The 20,496-nt window shown below is 45.0% G+C and overlaps 2 protein-coding genes across 2 annotated transcripts in view; one reads left to right on the forward strand and one right to left on the reverse strand.

Moving 5' to 3' along the window:
- Positions 1–19,276, forward strand: part of FAM184B (family with sequence similarity 184 member B) — a 124,057-nt gene extending 104,781 nt beyond the window's left edge. Inside the window, exons 14-18 of the mRNA XM_081244132.1 lie at positions 8,475–8,621; positions 10,727–10,844; positions 12,599–12,703; positions 13,537–13,736; positions 15,854–19,276. Coding sequence (XP_081100258.1) covers positions 8,475–8,621; positions 10,727–10,844; positions 12,599–12,703; positions 13,537–13,736; positions 15,854–15,947 — 664 coding nt within the window. The 3' untranslated portion in view covers positions 15,948–19,276. The remainder of the gene's footprint in view (positions 1–8,474; positions 8,622–10,726; positions 10,845–12,598; positions 12,704–13,536; positions 13,737–15,853) is intronic.
- Positions 471–5,639, reverse strand: LOC308622593 (THO complex subunit 2-like). The gene has a single exon (XM_081244114.1). The coding sequence runs from the start codon at positions 5,532–5,534 to the stop codon at positions 693–695; it is 4,842 nt and encodes a 1,613-aa protein (XP_081100240.1). The 5' UTR covers positions 5,535–5,639; the 3' UTR covers positions 471–692.
- Positions 19,277–20,496: the final 1,220 nt, after the last annotated feature.

A 20,496-nucleotide genomic window follows, 5' to 3' on the forward strand; every position in this document is an offset into this window, starting at 1 on the left:
ATTAGTGAAATTTTCATTAGATGCTGCTTCTGGATGGCAAATCTCGAGTAAACATTGTATACACAGGAATCTTGCCGCAAGAAACTGCCTGGAGGTGAAAATAATGTCCTGAAAATCAGTGACTTTGGAATGTCTCATCAAGAGGATGGTGGTGTGGGACTTCCCTGGTGGCACAGTGGTTAAGAATCCGCCTGCCAATGCAGGGGACACGGGTTTGAGCCCTGGTCTGGGAAGATCCCACATGCCGCGGAGCAACTAAGCCCGTGCACCACAACTACTGAGCCTGCGCTCTAGAGCCCGTGAGCCACAACTACTGAGCCCATGTGCCACAACTACTGAAGCCTGCGGGCCTAGAGCCTGAGTTCTGCAACAAGAGAAGCCACTGCAATGAGAAGCCCACACACCGCAACGGAAAGTAGCCCCTGCTCACGCAATTAGAGAAAGCCTGCGTGCAGCAAATGAAGACCAAATGCAGCCAAAAATAAATAAATAAATAAATTTATTTTTTAAAAAAGAGGATGGTGGTGTGTATTCATCTTCTGATTTAAAGCAGATTCCCATTAAATGGACAGCACCAGAAGCTCTCAATTATAGGAGATATCATTCTGAGAGTGACGCATGGAGCTTTGGCATCCTCCTCTAGGAGACCTTCAGCTTAGGGGTCTGTCCATACCCTTGATTGAAAGTCTTCATTATCTGTGCTTGTCCGAGGACTGTTTCTTCTCTTCCTTTACTCCTGAACTGTCCCATTTCTCTTTCTTTTCTATCTTTCCTTTATCATGCCTGGACTCCTTTTTGCCACCAGAGGAGATTTTATCCATTTTTTCAGATTTAAATGAGTCACTGCCTTTTTCTTTGCCTGACGATTTTGACTTATTTTTTTCCTTGTCTTTCTCATTTGGATAAGGAGACTCACACGGACTCTCACTTTTGTGTTTTGAAACCCCCATTGTTCCATGTTCCTCTCTCCGCCTCTTGGTTAATAAGTCCGGTGGCACTTCTCGGTCATTGTCTGAGGGATCCCTTTTCCGCTCTTTCCTGTCCTTTTCATCTTTTTTTTCTCTTTCTCTGGATCTTTCCCTCGACTTGTCCAAATCTTTCTTGTCCATTTCTCTCTCCTCACTCTTGGACAGTGGTGGAGGAGTATGACTAATGTAGAGCTTTGCTGAAGATTCCTTGAGTTCGATGAGACTGTCCTGTAGAAAATGAATGGAGATGACAGGTGAGCTGGCATAGTTCTCAGAACCCAGAGGAACTTTGGGAAGTACTGTTGAGCAATGTGATGGAGAAGGGTAGGTATCAATTTTGTGACGTTTTAGTTCCCTTTCAACCTCTGCAATATCTGATCGGGGAACAGGTGACTTCAAGGACCCAGAAACTGGTGTTTTTTCTCCTCCTTTAACATTTTCCTTTAATTTCATTTCCTTTGTTATATCTCTTTCTCTGGATGGCTCTTTCTCTCTTTCCTTTTCTTGAGTCGACTTTGATTCTGCATTGGGGACAGTGGTCTTGAATTTCTCATCTTTAGCTTTTCCTTCCTTCTTGAATTTTTCTTTCTCTTTGTCAGACTTAGGTGTTCTTTCCTTCATCTCTCTTGCTTTTTCATCTTTACTTGGCCGTTCTTCCTTTGGTTTTTCTTTACCATCTTTACCAAGTACTCGGGCCTCTAGAGTAGTAGCTGGAGTCTTTTCTTTTTTCTCTTGTTCTTTCTCTTTCCCTTTTTCTTTGTCATTTTCTTTAACAGCTTTGCTGTTAGAGCCACTATTTCCATTGCTTGAATTCCCTTTTGGTGTGGCATTAGAAGCTTTATTAACTGCTTTCACACCACACTGAGATCTCTCCCTTGATTTATCAGTCTCATCGTTACTGCTTTCATCCTTTTTAGGTGCACTTCCTGTTGACGATGAAGAAAGCCTACTACAAGGCCCATTTTGTATACTGGCAATTGCATTCCTCGGAGGGGGGTCTTTGTGATGAAACTCATTTTCAGGTATCATGTATGACTTTCTACTTTTCAACTGCCCAGAGTAGCCCATAGCCAATGCATATAGATCTGGCCTCTTCTCTTTCTCCTCTTGGCAGATTTTATGCACTCTTCTTTCCAAAGCCTGACCCAGATTCAAAACTTTTGGGTACCAAGGAAGTATTTTTGTTAGCACAATCAAGATATTCCTGATGTGAGTACATTCGCCTGTTTCAAGGCAATGTACCGATGCCTTGGTTAGTTTGTAATGCCATTTATGTACAACGTGTCGAAAATTTTCATAGTCTAATTGATCGGCTTTATTTCCACCATCAAAACCAGTTGCCCGTAATATAGTAAGAAATCCTGGATAATTTCCACATTCCTTTTCATATGTGGCTCTATCACTGTGCCACCTGGTCACAGTCTCTAACATGCAGCAAAGGAATCTTCCATATCGACTAGCTTCATTTTCAGTACAGCTTGCAACTGTGTAAATTATATCAGAGAAAACTCGATCAGAGCAAAGAAGTGTGGAAAACTTTGGAGTTTTCTGTTGATGTACCAATTCAACAAAACGAGCACAGTAAACAGCATCAATTGCTGAAAAAATGCATCGAGGAAATATACACAGCTGTAGAAATTTTGTGATGGTCTCATTTTTGGTAGATTTTGCTAAAAGCCAATTGTCCTTTTCCAGTTTCAGTCTCTGTAGCACTCGCTGTACATGTTCCATCTGCTTCTTTTCTTCTTCAAGAAGCTTGTCCTGAAGGGCAGTACATTGCTCCTTCTCTTTTTTCTTTTTGTTTGGAGACATTTCCTGATTGTCATCAATTGCTTTCATCTGGACTTTAAGTTTATTGACTTCCCGTTCATAGCTGGTATGTGGAACTGCAAGGTCATACATTGTCAATGACCAGAATGTGGCATAGAATTGAGGGCTGATGTCATCCCAGACTTTGGAAACATGTAAGGAAACCACTGCTTCATGGACAGGAGCCATCACCATTTCACATGATGTAATGTACTTGTGAACTTTATGTTGCTGTTTATTTCCCTTCTCTGATTTTTTAAGTTCATCATACTTTGATGAAATATGGTGTGCATACATTGGCCTAGACAGGAAAAATGCTGCATCATGGGGTGTGTGAAATTCATTACAGAGCACATCAATTGAAGGCACTCGCTTTATATAATCCTCTGTGCTTAGATTAGATGCTAAAAACCCACCAAACTGTACCAGGGTATCATGACACTGATCATAGAGCTTTCCCACAAGTTTCAAATGTTTCTGTCCACCTTCCTGAAAGATTACTCCATTCCTCTGCTGAGCCATAAGCAAACAGAGAGGAAGAGCAAGATCATGGTCTAATAGTGCATCCTTTAATCTCTGGGAGGATTTTTTAGTGTTTCTTATCTGGCCAAAGTAACCACCCTCAGCTTTTAGTTGCTCTCCACCAGTCATGGCCTCTAGTTGCTCCATTGTCATTTCTTCTGTAATTTGTATTCCTGCCATTTTTTCTACCACTTCTTTCAATATAAGCAGGTCACAACTTTTGCCTGCCTTTAGCTGATTAGCCACATATTGAAGAAGACCAGCAAGATCCATTGGATATTTACGAAAAACTGCACCACAGAAACTAGCCAGACTCTGAAGCCAGCTTGAGATGGTTGTGTCATCATGTTTCATTCTCTCCTTTTCTGGATTAGCTAAAGCTTCAATGATACAATAGGCCAAGACGTCATAATTCAATGAAGTGAGGTATTTCAATGAATCTACTACAGGTGTTATTAAGTTATCATACTTCTGTATTTGTGACAAGATATAATCAAACAAAATGGTTGGATTGCTGTGGCTCAACTTCCCAATTTGTCTTCCAGAGGGCTTCACATTTTCCTTGGTTAGACGCTTCATGATATATTTGGCTCTGTCTATTGTTTGAGCTTTAACTTTTACTAGAAGTGGATGACTGTTGTAAGTTTCATTCTTCCACTGGCCATACAGACGATATCTATGCTGATATGGAAATGTTTTAAACATTCCCCACAGTTCCTCAGACATATAAGCATTGCAGCCCATCAAAGAAAGAGATGGAAGTAATACCTGGTCAGTAATGCTAAGCAAGCAGCTAAGGATAACGTCCGTCTTCTCTTTATCTTCTTGTTTGCTTCCATCAGACTGAAACTCCTTCATAAATGACTTGCCTATCCGCACCACTTTTGCGAATAAAATGGGATCGTGAGAAAGGTGAGGACCAAGGTAACAGAACATATTGAAGACGTCTCTCCTCAAATCTTCAAAGCTCTCTGCTTGTTTTGGTGCTCTCTTATTTTGCAAAGCATCAACAGGTGAGCCTTTAGCACCTTTAGGAACGCCAACTCTTCGGTAGAGAGGCTCAATAGTTATATGAATAAGCTTGCAAATAGCAAGGGCTATTAGTTTATGTGAAGCTGCATAGTATGGAGGCATCTGATCCATAATTTCCTGTGCATGCTGCCAATCACCAATCTTTAACAAGGCTTCCAACAAACCAAGTTTTTGGTTGTCAGGTGGCTTCTCCACTTTCTCCTCTTCTTTTTCCTTTTCTTTCTCTCCTTTGTCAATTTTATCAGGAGACAGTACAACCATTGTCAGTTTTCTAACAATCTGCTTAGCTTCTACAATTTCTCGTTTGTGTTCATCCATAATGCAATTATCAGCTGGAAGAAGATGTACATAAAGATCATCTAAATCAATAAGATTAAATTGTAGAAGTACTGCTGCAACTCTGTACAAAGATGAAGGAGTCTCTCCATTTGGTTCCTGGTAAAACTTGAATTTGAACCCAAGAATATGACACAGTGTTTGCGGTTCACACATACTCATGTAAGAGTCTAATAAAGATATAAAGAAGTCATCGTGTTCTGGCCTGCATTCAAACACTTCTAAAATGACATCCAGAACTCTATTGGGATCCAGATTAAAGCATCCTATTAAAGATTTGATACTTTCTAAGATCAAATCACTAGTAATATTTCCAGATAAATCTTGCCCCAGTTCAGCAGTCAGCTTGGCATAACCTTCATTTTCTTCTCTTAACAAATTAAATTTTTGCTGCTTATAAAAGAGTTTTGTCTTGATTTTAACTGACTTTTGATTGAATTGCTGTAATTGTTTGATAAGCCCTAATGATTCCAACGTTTCTGGATCCAAGCGTTCCTTTAGAACTGTGTCTGAAACGAAGTACAAACATGCTAATACCAGTTGTGTAAAAGAGTCTCTCTTGCTTTTTTCTTCTAAACAATTTGTCTCAGTATCTAATATGCAGAATATGTCAGCAAGAATGGAGGGCATATCCTCACAAAATTCACTAATGTCATTAAGAACATTAGATGCCTGTTCATGCTTTAGATTTCCTTTAATGACATGGTATGATAACTCATAAAGAGCTTGCTGGAAATCTCTATAAGTTGAACTATGATGGCTTTTATTTTCACTGAGGATCCGGCATAAATGCAAAAATTCACCTCTCCCTGATTTCTCCCAGTTCTTTATCCACGCTACGGGAACCACGACAGCTGCGTCCGCCATCTTCCCCTCACTAGTAGCAAAAACCCGGATGTGTAGCACGCGAGCGAGGGGTCAAAGGGGAGCACCGCCCACGGGAATGCCGGGAGCCGCCTCTGTGTGCTCGGAGTTAGCTGCGTGGGGAGCGGAGGGGCGGCCGAGGCAGCGGGCGGCCGCGGGGACGCCCCCTCCCGGTCCAACGTGCTGCCGGGGAAGCAGCGCGGGGCCGGCGGCGCTTGGTCAGCGTCGCAGGGCGCGCGGCGGCCTCTGGGGCGTCCGAGAGGAGCTGCCACGTGGGCGGCGGGGCGGCGTGGACCCAGCATGAGTGAATTTACCTGTAAAAAACGTGATGACTATTTGGAATGGCCTGAGTATTTCATGGCAGTGGCCTTCTTATCGGCACAGAGGAGCAAAGATCCAAATTCCCAGGTCGGAGCCTGCATCGTGAATGCAGAAAACAAGATTGTGGGCATTGGGTACAATGGAATGCCAAATGGATGCAGTGATGACCTCTTGCCTTGGAGGAGGACAGCGGAGAGTATACTGGATACCAAATACCCTTACGGTAGGGCATGTTGTGTGTTCCATTCTGCTTGTGTCATAGCCTCGGTGAGTGCTTAAATAACGGTAGATGGTCAGAAAGCATCATCTTCCTTTTCAGTTGTTACCGACAGCTGGAAAGAAAAAAAATCCTATTGAAGTACCCCAATTTCCCGTAAGTGCCAAAGAGAGCCAAGAAGTGGAGGCGTGGTAGTGGTCACACAGCCTGGCCCTGGGGCCAGGGCTCTGTCGTGGGCCTCGCGTGTTTCACTGGTGGCGGGCTTCTCTGCAGAGTGCCACAGCCCCCGGGGGAGGTGGCTGTGAAATGGGCATGGTGGCCCTGCCATTTGTTTCTTGGCTACTTGGGAGCGGGGCCAGCTAACCAAGTACTGGCCAGGGCTTTGCTCTGATGAGAAGCAGCATGCATTTCCATCTACTGAGGAAATCTGGCTCAAGCTCATCTCTGGGAAGCAGGACACAAGCTGTGAGCTGGACACCAGGAGAGGGATGATGCAGTCGCCTGTTCCTGTTCCCCCGGGCGCCGCAAGCCCAGAGTGGGCGCTGGCCAGACCTCGAGCCAGATGCGTGGGACGCGAGACCTTTGGCCTGGCCAACTCTGGTTTTCATCTTTAAATTAGGGGAGGATGCTTGTTATAATCTGTTGGCTATCTGAGCCCCAGGGGGACTCACTTCAGAGATTATCAGAGATCATCTGGGAGTGACCAGCCAAGCCTCACTTTTCCTTTAACTCCCTGGAGAATATGCAACTAATGCTGTAAAGAGGTGCATCGGGCTGCATATGCTGGTTGCAGAATTTTCTTAACGTTTGGACCTGAATTTATGTCTGGAAATGAACAGACTGCCTCTGTTGGAAGTAACGTAGATGCGGGCCATCCGAATGGGAAAGCTGTGCCTTCAGGAAATAAGGGTCAAGTGTCCTGTGAGCCCTTTCTGTTTCATTGGCTCTTCCCTGCTAGGTTTTCCTCTGGAGTTTTCTCACGAAGAGCTCCAAGGCTACATGTAGCCTAATTTATATATTTTTACTAATGTTCCTGGACCTTAATCATGTTAAATAAGCCCCATAAATTTCTTTCTAAGCTGAAAAAAAAAAAAAAGAATTAGCTGCGTGACGTTGGGTGAGTCTGCTAATCTCTCCAAGACCCTGCCCTTACCTGTAAAAGGTAGAAAACACCACCCCCTCTCAGGGCTGTTGTAGAATGCAGTGAAATGTATAGGAAGATGCTTAGTACTGACCCTGGCACTTGGTAAATTGTGGTGGCAACTCTGATTTCCTTGTCCAGGCTGGATAGCCCTTTATCAAGTCCTGAATTCATGGCCTTTTTTTCCCCTGGCTGGAAAGTTTATAACTACAACTTTAATTTTATTAATAGATATAGGACTTTTCAAGTTATCTGTTTCTTCCTGAGTGAGCTTTGGTAGTTTGTATCTTTGAAGGCATTTGTCCATTTCATCCCAGAGTTGGAATGTTCCAGTCCCCGGCATAAAGTTCAAGTGAAAGTAGGCCTGAGGCTCATCTGAGAAACAGCCATGAATCCACCTGGCCAAGGTGGAGCACCTTAAATTCAGTTAGAGACTCACCATGTGACACTGGAATAAGGAGACTGGACCAGAGTAGGGGCTCCTGACCATTTCCGATTACAGCCCCCTCCAGGTGAGGAAAACGATGTCCCTCTCCTGGAGAAGGATATCATCACACAAAAATATGCATGTACTTTCAGAAGGTGTCAGACCCCCTGAGGCTGGTCTGAGGATCCCTTAGTGCCCCACCCCAAGGTTAGGAAAAGTGATAGCTGATGGTCAAACATACGCTTTGTGCCACGGGCTCTTCTGGACATGGATTAACGTGGTTCATCCTTTCAGTAACCCTATAAGGTAGCCACTGTTGTCAGATGGAGAAACTGAGCAGAGTGCAGCTCGCCCAAAGTCATGCAGCTAGGAAGTGATAGGCCGCGGCGGGACACAGGCAGCCTGGCTCTAACCAGTGTTCTCCTAATCCCTCTCCCATCCTGCCTTCTCACCCTGGACCGCTGGTCTCCCAGCTCTCAGAGTCCACAGCGTTCGGTAATTCTGATACAGAATCTCAGCCTCCAGGCCTACCCACCTCCCCCAAGTGAAAGGAGTGTTTTCTGGGACTCCTCTCCTGAGCTGTCCTCCACCCCTTCCCCCAGAAGGCTGCCCTTTGTGCTCAGGTTTCTCCTTCATGGAATGCTGGGGGTGGAAGGTACTGAGAAGAGGTTCCACAAGCTGGACCCCACAACTCAGAGACCCTGGATCTCCTTCCCACTGTGTCCTGACCTTAGATTCTGCAGGCCACCCAGCAGAGTGGGGAGAAACTCCAGTGCCCTAGAGGTTCAGTCCCTAGAGCCTGGACAAGCCTAGCTGTGCTTCCACCCCGCCCCACAGGCTGCTGGAGAAGGATCAGCAAGCCCAGCGGGCCCGGGAGGTGGAGATGCTACGCCAGGAACACCGGAAGGAGATGCAGGCCATGGTGGCCGATTTCAGCAGCGCTCAAGCGCAGCTCCACGCCCGGCTGGCTGCCCTGGAAACCGAGTAAGTGAGGACTTGGCCCCAGGTTGGGAGGGACTAGTAGATGTACCATTTTATTAGGGAGACCTCATCCTAGTGTCCCCAGGACTCTGCTAGTTTTTTTTTTTTTTTTTTTTTTTTGGCAGTACGCAGGCGTCTCACTGTTGTGGCCTCTCCCTTTGCGGAGCACAGGCTCCGGACGCACAGGCTCAGCAGCCATGGCTCACGGGCCCAGCCGCTTCGCGGCATGTGGGATCTTCCCGGGGCACGAACCCGTGTCCCCGGCATCGGCAGGCGGACTCTCAACCACTGCGCCACCAGGGAAGCCCCCTCTCCTAGTTTTAAAACTAGAAGTCCCGAGTTCCAGAAGCGCCTCAGTTCCAGGCAAACTGGGATGGTTGGCCACCCATCTTTTTATGAGACCGCATTCCCGTCTTGTGCAGGGTACTGGGAATCTGTGAGGAATGAGCATGGTTTGACCCTCACACACAGAAGAAGATCAGGGCTACTTTTTTATGAGCATTTCTGCCTTCTAATGTGCATCATCTCATTTAATCTTCACAGCAGTTCTTCAGGGTGGAAACCATTGTTCCCATGGATTGATTAAGAAAGCAAGGGCCCCTCATGCAAGCATTCATTTATTCATTCAGCAAATATTTGTTAAGGGCCTACTGTGTGCCTTGCACTGTTTTAGGCTCTGGAGTTACAGTGGGAATAAAACAAAGACTGTGCTCTCATAGCACTCACAAATTCTAGATGGGGATTCTGACAAAGAAATAAGCAAATAAATATTTAACTTCATATCAGGTAATGAAAGTACCTGAAGGTACTAGAAGGAAAACAGGATAAGTGTCTAGAGTGCCAAGGGTGGGCAAGGAGGTGACATTTAAGCATAAAGAGGAGAGAAAATGAGAGAGCCATCTGGACGAAGAGCATTCCAAGCAGCCAGAACAGCAAGTGCAAGGGCCCTGGGGCCCGCCTCCCAAGACCAAACAGCCAGAAGGCTTAAGTAGAATGAGTGAGAGAGTGATGATAGGAACTGAGGTTAGCAAGGTAGCTGGGAGGGGTGGAGGAGATGCTGCGCTGAGCAGGAAGGGGTTTGGGTGTATTCGGATGGAGTGCACTGGGAAGCCCTTGTAAGGCTTTGAGCATGACTGACATGGTCTGAGATACCTTTTAACAGGGTCACTTCTGACTGCTGAGAGGAGAAGAGACGGGAGATCGGGGTTAGTGGCAGGGAGATCAGGTCAGGCAGCACTAAGTAAATTTAAACGTCACCTGTCTGACCCTTAACTTGTGCTCTTAAAAACTGTCCTCCACTGGCTCCAATACAAGGCAAATCATCCAAAATCTGGAGTGGAAGGCTTTACCCGCTACCATCTAATGGGTTCTTAGCACGTGCTGGGCATGCATTATCTCACTGAATCCTCACAACCACCCAGTTTCACGCCCATATTAAAGAAGGAACCGAGTCTCATGGGCAAAATGCCCAAGATTACATAGCTAGAAAAAAGCAGAGCTGGGATAAGAGCCCAAGTCATCTCACCCCAAAGCCCTGGCCTCTTATCAACTACAGTCAGTAAATCACCGGCAGCCCTCACCCTCTCTCCCCCACCATCCGGAGGTTATTTCTCTCCAGCTTCACACTGAAAGTGTGGTGGTACCAGCTGCCCCGCTGCTTTGCAGAACTAGCTAATGCCATGCTCTCTGGCTGCTTGCAGGTGGGGTGGGAGCCACATCTGTATTGGCATAACCTGCTGGCCTTGGCGTGGGTGGAGATGTTTTCCGGCTGAGGCCTCTTCTCCCAAACTTCACTGGTTCTTGAAGCCCCACTGCATGTGGCATCAGTGTGCACACACAGGCCTTTGGTTTCTGGGCCCTATAGAACCTGGGGGAACTGACAAGTGTCAGACTGGGAGTTGCAGTCCTGGGCTCCACCTGGAGTTCTGCAGCCAACTCACTGGGTGGCCCTGGGCAGGCTCTCTGGGCCTCAGTTTCCCCTTTGGTGAACAGAGAGTGGCCAGCCAGGCCAAGCAACATAACAGCATCCCCATCACGTCCACCTCTTCTCCCTCCTTGTGGTTGGGTCATTGCAGCATGGTGGCTAACTGCATGCCTGCTCCAAACAGACTGAAAGATTCCGGAGAGAAGCCAGGAAAGGGGGAGTTGAGGCCAGAGGACGTTCAGCTCACAGGCCGTCTGCAGACCCGCTTGAAGGAGAGGGAGGAGATCATCAAGCAGCTCACGGTGAGGCTGTCCGGGGTATTCGCTTTAGCCTAGCACTTCCATGGGTGCCTAAAACTGTAATCCTGCTAACCCGAAAACCACCTTACAAAAGGTCCTTGGTTATTTTTCCCCTATCATATAAAAAAAAATACATGCTCACTAAAAAAAAATTAACACAGGAAAGTAGAAGGCAAAAAAAAAAATCACTCTCAAGTCCCACACCATCTGCCTGATGTTGGTATTGGTTTGGTTTTTTTAACCCACAGCATTTGGGAAAATCTAGAATGGTTTGCACCTCACACTCATGTTTCCTCACACTTTAACCCTTGCTTTAGGCTTTTGCCCAGCCTTCCTGTGCTCTAAGCTTTGGTTGAAAGTTCTCTGTAAGCCCGCTCCCAGTGGCTTACATTCAGCTCTGGGGACTTTGGGTGATACACTCGCTCCTGTCAGCGTTGCCCACGTGGGTCAGCTAATTAGCCACATCAGAAGTCCAGCCTCTTCCCACCATCTCTGTCTTCACCACCTTCACCACCTTCACCAGGTCCGGGCCCTGCTGCCTCTCATGCATGATGGAGAGTCCACTGGTCTCCCCACTCACTCCAGCCTCACCCCACTCTGTTGACCTCACAGCGACCAGAGTACTCTTATAAAAATGTAATTCGGACCACAACACGGCTCTGTTCAGGACCTCCTGTGGCCCCCTGTCCTTCTCAGAGTAAAATCCATGGTCTTATGGTAGCTTACACAGCGACACATCCTCCTACAGTACACATGCACACTTGTATCTCACACCCATCCTTGCACCCTCCTGCTCCCCAGTCACATTGCTTCATGTCGAGATGAAGAGGAAAACTTAACCACCAACTGAAAATTAGATGATACTAATAAGGAATTGCTTGTTTGCCAAGTGTGACAAAGGTATTGTCGTTATGGTTTTTTTTTTAGAAAAGAGTCCTTATCTCTTAGAAACACTTATCAATGTTTTTTTTGGGGGGGCGGTTTGGCTGCTTTGGGTCTTCGTTGCTGCGCGCGGGCTTTCTCTAGTTGCGGTGAGCGGGGGCTACTCTTCGTTGTGGTGCGCGGGCTTCTCACTGCGGTGGCTTCTCTTGTTGCGGAGCATGGGCTCTAGGCCTGCGGGCTTCGGCAGTTGTCGCACGTGGGCTCCGTAGTTGTGGCTCGCGGGCTCTAGAGCACAGGTTCAGTAGTTGTGGTGCATGGGCTTAGTTGCTCCGCGGCATGTGGGATCTTCCCGGACCAGGGCTCGCACCCATGTCCCCTGCATTGGCAGGCGGATTCTTAACCAGTGTGCCACCAGGGAAGCCCTCAATGTTTTTACAGATGAAATTATGCAACAACTGGAACTTGCTTTAGAAACAATACAGCAGGAAAGAAAAAAGTGGAGAATGACACAGGTAAAGAAGATTGGCCATATAGTGATTGTACCTGGGTGTTTTTTTTCTTTGTCTTAACTAATAACTTTCTGCAGTAGATTCTGCTCAGATCCTAAAAGTACCTGGATCTCTGACTTCCCTACGGCATTGCAAAAAGGCTCTCCCTTTCCTTCACAAGGGGTGCTAGGGACACAAAGGCCCCAGAAATAAAGGTGCTTCCTCAAAGCTTCAGTGGGTGGCAGCTTGATTCCCACTGACTTCCCCTCCCTTCCCTGGTCTTTCCTCCTCTATGTAGTCTGCTCTCACACAGCCATCTTCCTTCAAATTAAACTCCGTATGCTGGGTAGTTAGGCTCATTTAGACTCAGTTGTATTGTTTTTCCAGGAGGAGAGAAGATTTCACTACGCAGCATTCCCCAGCGCAGTGTCCCATCGGAATCGGTCCTTCTCTTTCAATCCTCGCCCAGGGTATTTGACCCCTTCCATGAAGGTAAATTGGTCCTACTGGTTTCAATGCATTACATAATTCTGATGGCTTTGTTTTTCCCAAAGGTAATGGCAGCTTATTTATCAACTGTCCGGCATTCATTTAGAGGAATATTCATTGAAAATAAGACCCCCAGGAAATAGTCCAAATTATTAATAAACAGTATTTATATCTGGCTAGGCAGATTATGTGTTTTTTATTCTTATGAGTTTTTTGAATTTTCTAAACTTTTTGTATATAAACGTGTCACTCTTAATAATGGCTATATCTGGGTGATAGGAAGGAGAGAGAGAAGAGCAAGAATCCTTCACTGTAACTTTTTTTCCTTTTATAAAACTTTTGGAATTTATTACAGTGAGAATATTCACATCCAAATCTCTCATCTGCTATCACAAAATCCTAAAGTGCTTAAAAATTTGTATTTTTTTTGTAACTCATAGGACAGTAAACCTAACCCAAGCTGAATTCATGTAAGCTCATTTATAACTTTTATATATCGCTCTTGGTGTGACAAAATGTAAGTTTCACTCCAGAAATATTAATGTGTTTGAGGACAAGGTGGGCCCAGCTTCTGCTGGGGATGTTATATAGCCTTTTAAAATCTAAAACAAGATTTTAAATTAAAAAACACATTTGTCACCAGAAGTTTTGGATAAGAGATTGTGAGCCTGTGTTTTTTTAAAGCACAAAGTGGATTGGAAGAAAAAATGCTTTAAAAAATAACATGTAAGTTATTGCCTCCTTGCTCATATAATTTCGGTTGGGCAGGCCTTATCTACTTTTACAACAATGCCTCTTTGGGTGGTACTAACAGGCCTTTCCTTTAATACCAACAGAAAAAGAAGATGGAGGAAGTGCCCAGCCGAGTGGTCAGTGTGCCAAACCTCGCTTCCTATGCTAAGAACTTTCTGAGTGGCGACCTGAGCTCCAGGATCAACACTCCTCCGATAACTAAGTCACCCAGCTTGGACCCAGGCCCCAGCTGTGGCCAGCCTTATAAACCCACCCCATCGCTAGATATAAAAACTGCCACAAGGTAGGGGGCCAAAGCTATCATTCCATTTTCCCATAGTCAGGAGGGAAATTAGTATTCCTTTCTGGTACCTGTTAAATACCCAGCATTTCGGCCAATACAAAGGGTAACGAAACAAGCCCTGCCTTGGACAAATTACAACCCAGCCAAAAAGGAAGATATGTAAGAGAAGGGAAATAGGTCATTCTTTAGGAGAGGCACTATTCCTGATACCAAATTCCAGAAAACCTTTTTTTTTTTTTTTTTTGTCCAATGGATGATTAGACAGGGGACATTGTATCACTTAGCTGACCACTTCAGAGTGGGTCACACGGAAGATGGACTCATCATCTGGCCTTGAGTCTGGATTCAAATTCTGGTCCTCCTTGTTCTTAGCTTGCTTGGCTTTGGGTAGCTCACTTGACTTCTGTGAGTCTGTTTCCTCACCTCTAAAATGAAGATAATACAGCACCTACCTCATTAGACTCATGTGAGACTGAAGGAATTAATCCATAGGACATGCTTAGCACAAGACCTGGCACAAAAGCATTCAGTAATTTTCCACTATTATTATTAAGGTTATTTCTCAAGATTCATTGTATAATCTTGTAATTTTAAGGCCTCTTAATCTGTGGGTTTGGTTGATCATGCATGATGATCTCTGATATTGCCTTATTTTTCCAGAAGCCCTTGCAGCATGCTTCTCTTCCAGAAATGTTTGATTTCCCCTTTGTTTATTGATTCCTTCCTGTCCAGCCTTCCCTTCAGAGCAAAATCTTTAATTCTGGGCTTTGAAGTTTGCATTTCTGAAAGGGCCCCTTCTGAAATGTTCCTTTTCCAAAGGCCTGCCCGCCCAAGGCTATTTGGACAAATATGAGTGTGGAGCTGGAAGGACTTCCTGTCAGTCACTGAACGAGTCCAGCCCTTTGTGTCACAACTGAGGACACTGAGGCCTGGAGCCCCAAGCACACAGTCTATTAACTGCCAGAGCCAGCCTGATTGGCCACAGTTCATCTCATTATCACACACCTGTTTAAAGCTGTGTTCCCACTGTTTGTTTTAAAGATTTATTTTATTTATTTTTGGCTGCGTCAGGTCTTAGTTGCGGCACGCTGGACCCTTGTTGAGGCGTGCGGGATCTTTTGTTGCAGCACGCAGGCTTCTCTCTAGTTGTGGCATGCAGGTTTTCTCTCTCTAGTTTTTTTTTTTTTTTCTTTTTTATTTGTAGTACATGGGACTCTCACTGTTGTGGCCTCTCCCATTGCAGAGCACAGGCTCTGGACACGCAGGTTCAGTGGCCATGGCCCACGGCCCAGCCGTTCCTCAGCATGTGGGATCTTCCTGGACCAGGGCACGAACCCGTGTCCCCTGCATCGGCAGGTGGACTCTCAACCACTGCGCCACCAAGGAAGCCCTCTCTCTCTAGTTTTGGTGCGCAGGCTCCAGGGCGCATGGGCTCTGTAGTGTGCGGCATGTGGGCTGTCGTTGAGGCGCCGAGCTCAGCAGCTATGGCGCGCAGGATTAGTTGCCCCGCAGCATGTGGGATCTTAGTTCCCTGACCAGGGACCAAACCCGCGTCCCCCGCACTGTAAGGCAGGTTCTTTATCACTGGACGTGATAAACAGTCCCCCCACTGTTTTATAAGAAGCTTCACAAATGCAGTTAGAGACCGTTCAGACAGGTATACACTGTACTTTCTTACCTACCGTCTCCCCTTTTCAATTTATTAGGCTAATTTTACAACCTCATTGAAATGCCAGAGCACATCAGATAACTTTTGAGGAAGCCATAAAGTGTAATACTGTATTGATTAACCATTTCTTCTTTTACCTGTTTTTTTTTGGGGGGGGGTTATTGTTTAATTTGTGCCTGAAATAAAGAGTACATGTTGCAAAATATGCCTCGTTAGTGTTAAGTGAAACAATGGAGAACCTTCTGTTTTCAAAACTGGAATTAGATGCTCCCTCTCCATCCCCATCCTTCACAACTTGTTTCTAGCTCCCTAATATTGGCCCATCACGTTCCAGTATCTTTTTAAGAGTAAAGAAGCAGTTATCTTTCCCTGAAAAGATGGTAGAGTATTAAGTTGTTTATTGAATAATTTTCAAAACCATCTAAGAAAACCTTTTGTTTGTTTTTAGGACACAAGATGATGAAACAGCCCAACCCAAAGAAGTCCAGCAGAAGCAGGGCTCAGCCCACCAGGAATGGTTTACCAAATATTTTTCTTTCTAAACTGATCCTGAAACTGATCATAAAGTGGATATTTGAAACACATTTCTTTTGAAGCATCTGATTGAAGGAATGAACTAAAAAGCCGACCAACCAAATAACTTGCTTGTAATATGATTTACATACATAGCTAAAACAAATTCTTGCATTAACATTTCATACTGTTTCATTGTGACATTAAGATAAAACAAGCCAGTGTTATCAGAAAGTGCCCATAGGGAAATAATGTTACTGATGACCTACCCATGGTATTTCTGGTGTCCATAAGATTGCAATTTGCATTGTGGAATATCAGACTTTGTGATTTCCATGGTCTACTTTTAAAGTGGTCTCATTTTCCTAGGATGCTGGTCATTTTCACTTGAGAAGTGTTTCTATGTAAATGATATAATTCCAAAATACACACGTAACCTCAATAGGTAGAGGAATAAAACAAAGCTCAAAATAACCAGGAAAGTCAATTTTAAAAAACCAAAGAAAACAAAACTACTAGGAATGGACTACATCTTGGCATACTTGGATCAAATATTTTGACTTCCTAGGTCCAGGACATGAAGAAGATTATAGAGGGCATAACACCTACCTCAAAGGGGCTTTTTTAAGTTTAAGCAAAATATGGGTAATGATACTAATCATGAATTGGAATTAAGCCTTGCCAGGATTTTTCTGTGAATAACTGAGCCTCACCCCGTCATACATCTCAACTTCAATGACTGTAGCATCAACTTGGTCATTTGTGCTGGTTTCTAGATTATTCTTTGAACTGAAAGATCTACTGAACCTCTAGTCTTGCCTCATGGTGCATTGCTTCCCCGTTGCATGGATGCTCAGCAGATTAAAGGGAACTGGGAATGGCCATTCACAATGCTGACCTCGCTGTCAGCCCACGCTGAGCTGCCTGACCCTCTGATGGAGTGGTGCAATTTGACAAAAGTCAGTACAACTTTTAGTGGTCAAAATATGTTCTCAATCCTTTGGTGCTGGCCCAGCAAGTGGCCCATAAACAGTTGTCTATCCTATGCACCATCAAACCTTTACTCTTTGAATAAAACTTTATAAAACAACTGGGCAATAAAAAGAGTTGTGACTTGTATTGATTTTCCAAAGAAAGGTGAAATTAGATGAAGGCTGAACTTGGATATAGGAAGCTCACATTAACCTCAGTCAGATCATCTTCAATAAAACGTAGCTGCGGTGCTCTGTGACCACCTTGAGGAGTGGGATAGGGAGGGTGGGAGGGAGGGAGATACAAGAGGGAGGGGATATGGGGATATATGTATATGTATAGCTGATTCACTTTGTTATAAAGCAGAAACTAACACACCATTGTAAAGCAATTATACTCCAATACAGATGTTAAAATTAATTAAAATAAATAAAATGTAGCTGCTCACGCACTTATGTCATTTTGAGAGAAATGTAATTAAAACTCAGACTCACAATTTAAAAGTAAATTTACTACCTAATCAAAACACATGGCCCAATAACATAAATTTTTAAATGCAAATATTTGTTACTATCCATGTAACATGCCATATTATTTTTCAGTATCAAGTATTTTTTAGTTTTGTTACCTGCTTAGGGTGAGCATTGTAGGATAATGTTTGTGTTTTAAAGACTACATACAGGTAGTTCTACTTTTGTTTGTTGAAATATTTTCCCACTACTGTGCAACTCCTGATGACTAACAGGAGACTGCACTTTATACTACTGTCCTTTAACTCAGCATAACACATGCTACAGGGATAGAATTTGACTGAGACCCCACATCTGTCTTGACTCCTTTCTTGCTGCAGGCAAGTGAAAGATCATGTTAAATTTCTAGGTTACATGCCAACAATTGTGTCTGTTAAGTAAAGCTTGGCATGCTTTTTCTTTAGGACATATTCCTTGAGTATTGAAGTAAAGCATCAAAGGATATGCCTAGGCTTTTTGTGTGATACTACCAAATTACCAGAAAGTTTCTAGCAATTTACACCTTCACCAGCAGTGAATGAAATTCTATCTCTCTGTACCCTAGATAATATTGACAAGGAAATTTGAGCGATAAAACATTATTGTTTTCTCTTGCATAATCTGGTTCCATCCATCTCTCAAGAGCAGAGTGGTCTAGAGATGAATGGGGATGGCTTGGAGGTAACAGCAGACATGAAGAGAAATGAACTGATTCAGAACTGATTTAGGAGGGAGAAACAACAGGATTTGACGATAAATCTCTTTAGGCATATATATTATGACAGAGAAGAGGAATTAACATATTCCTGGAGCAAAACTGGAAAGGAACATTGTGGCGAACTGTTTCTTAATTGGGGGAGAAAAGAATGAATTCACCCAATCAGCGGCTGCACACCACATACCTGAGTCCTTACTCCTGCTCTGCATCAGTGCAACATCCAACACAGCAGTTGCAACTGAGGCTACTTGGTATATACTCATTCTCTAGCCTCTCTCTGGATTCTGCAAGGGCAAGGCTGGGGAAGTAAATGGAGTTATGATAGGGACCAGCTTCTTAGCATCCTTTAGATTTCTCAGGATAGCACTAATCTCCACCATTACCCCCCAGATGCAATACTGGTTTTGATCTGCTACCTCCTACTAGCTCCTCATCTGTCTGTTCTCCCCCTGCAGGAGATAACCAAACATGCTCTGGGCACTCACAGTGGCCTCTGAGCATTAAACAGTTATTTTGTCATTGTCTCTTTGCTGAGAGTCGAGACAGTGTATTGATAACCTGCCAACTCCACCGTTCTTATATGCAGTATTCCCCCTTAGCTTCCAAATGTTCGAATCCGTGCACTGACAAAGATCCCTTCCACTGGGACACTTGCCCAGGGCACCACTGGTGCGATCTTCAATAACTGGGCCACCCTCTTGAGCCAGTGACTGTACCTCACATACCCTCAGGATGGGTCTTCCTTGCCAGTTGGACAGTAAGCCAGCCAGTCCCCAACCCCACCCTCTTGCCTGCTCTCTCAGGCCACGTCCGTGGCAGTGTGTCAGTTGGGCCCTCCAGGAGGCATACCCCGGCACAGCTGGAGGAACAGAACACCAGAAACCCACCTATAGTTGGATGAGTTGGCTTTACTACTTGTTGGACACAGGGAGAATGTCCATCATGAAGAATGGTGGGGCCTCAGAAAAGAGGGTGTTAGAAAGAACCTACTCTAAGATTTTGGCATTGGTTGGGTGATTTCCAGGAGGGTCTAAAGAAGCAGGGATTCATTCTAGATTGGATGCTGTCAGAAAGCAGGGGCAACTCTATGACTGGGCGTCTTAATAAATCTTATCTATAGGAAGGGCAGACCAGAGATAAAGCTGTAAATGGTTAAAAAGAGAGAGAGAGAGAAAGCAGTCACTTATTTTTTAGCCAGGAGAATGTTTGGTATTTGGGGGGTGGCACAGTGACCTTGGTTTTTTTTCCTGTGCTTAGACAAAGTTGTGAAGTGGTTTTGGTTTGTCTTGCTTTACTATGGTCTCAGAGCAGCTTTATCTAGGAGGCTGGTATCCTGAGACTGCTTCTGTCCCGTAGGAGAATAACATGGCCAAGCAGTGCTGGGTCGGCGTCCCATGTCAGGGGCAGGTTTCCGCCCTTCTCAGGGGAAACACCTGTGTTGAATAAAGGAGAAGCAGCGGGAGGCAGGAAGGGCCTTCAGATTTTGATGGAGAGTTGACACCTGTATAGAGAGCCAAGGAAGATTTGGGGAAGAGGCTTAGACAGCAGCAGAGTTCGGAGAAAAAGCCTCGGCCAGGCTGAAGATCTCCAGAGCAGGGACTGCCCATTAGAGGGGTCTGTGTTGGGCAGAAATGACACAGATCCAGTATCCCCACTGTGCCTGGTCACACCCAGGAAAGAGCATGGCCTTTGAGATAACTAAGCAGGGCTCCTTCGTGGCCTCCAGTGGCCCAGGACCAAACCCTCAGGAACGTCAACATTTAGAGGTTGGGGAAAAGAGTAAAGAGAAAAAGGGAGATGTGTTAGAGAATAAGAGAATGAGTTCAAATAAAGATGATGATGAAGTGTCACAGTGAAGCAGCTGGGAGCCATCACAAGCACAGTTGGAGCTGTGGAGCCACACGTCACATGTGGGTGGGGAGCGTGGAGGAGCTGGAGACTGAAAGAGGGGCCGGGAAACGGGGCAGCGCTTGGGCATCGCATCGCAGCAGGGAAGACCAAGAATTCTGTGAGCTGCAGGGGGCAGAGAGCCCCCAAGGGGTTAAACCCTAAAGAAGGCAACTGGCCTGGACCCAGATCATTTGTGGAAAGGTTCATCTTATACAGGGTAAGGGCTTCAGCAGATGGACCAGGAAGCAAATAAAGATGCCCTGAAGATGTGGGTTGGTCTGTCATCCCAAGGGAAGATGAGGGAAGGTCCACCTGATGGCTCATTATTTTCTCCTTGAAGGAGATGGCATCCCAGAGGGTTTTCTGTTTGTCAACCAGCAAGATGCCACTAAAAAGGAAAAAGATATTTACAAACAGAAAGAAGTGAAATGTTTACGTGGCAGAAAACTTTTGAATTTAGTAAACAAACGACAGTAACTGGTACACACA

The sequence above is a fragment of the Mesoplodon bidens genome (assembly GCF_964165515.1).
Source record: "Mesoplodon bidens genome assembly, chromosome: 1".
In the NCBI taxonomy this organism is placed as follows: Eukaryota; Metazoa; Chordata; class Mammalia; order Artiodactyla; family Ziphiidae; genus Mesoplodon; species Mesoplodon bidens.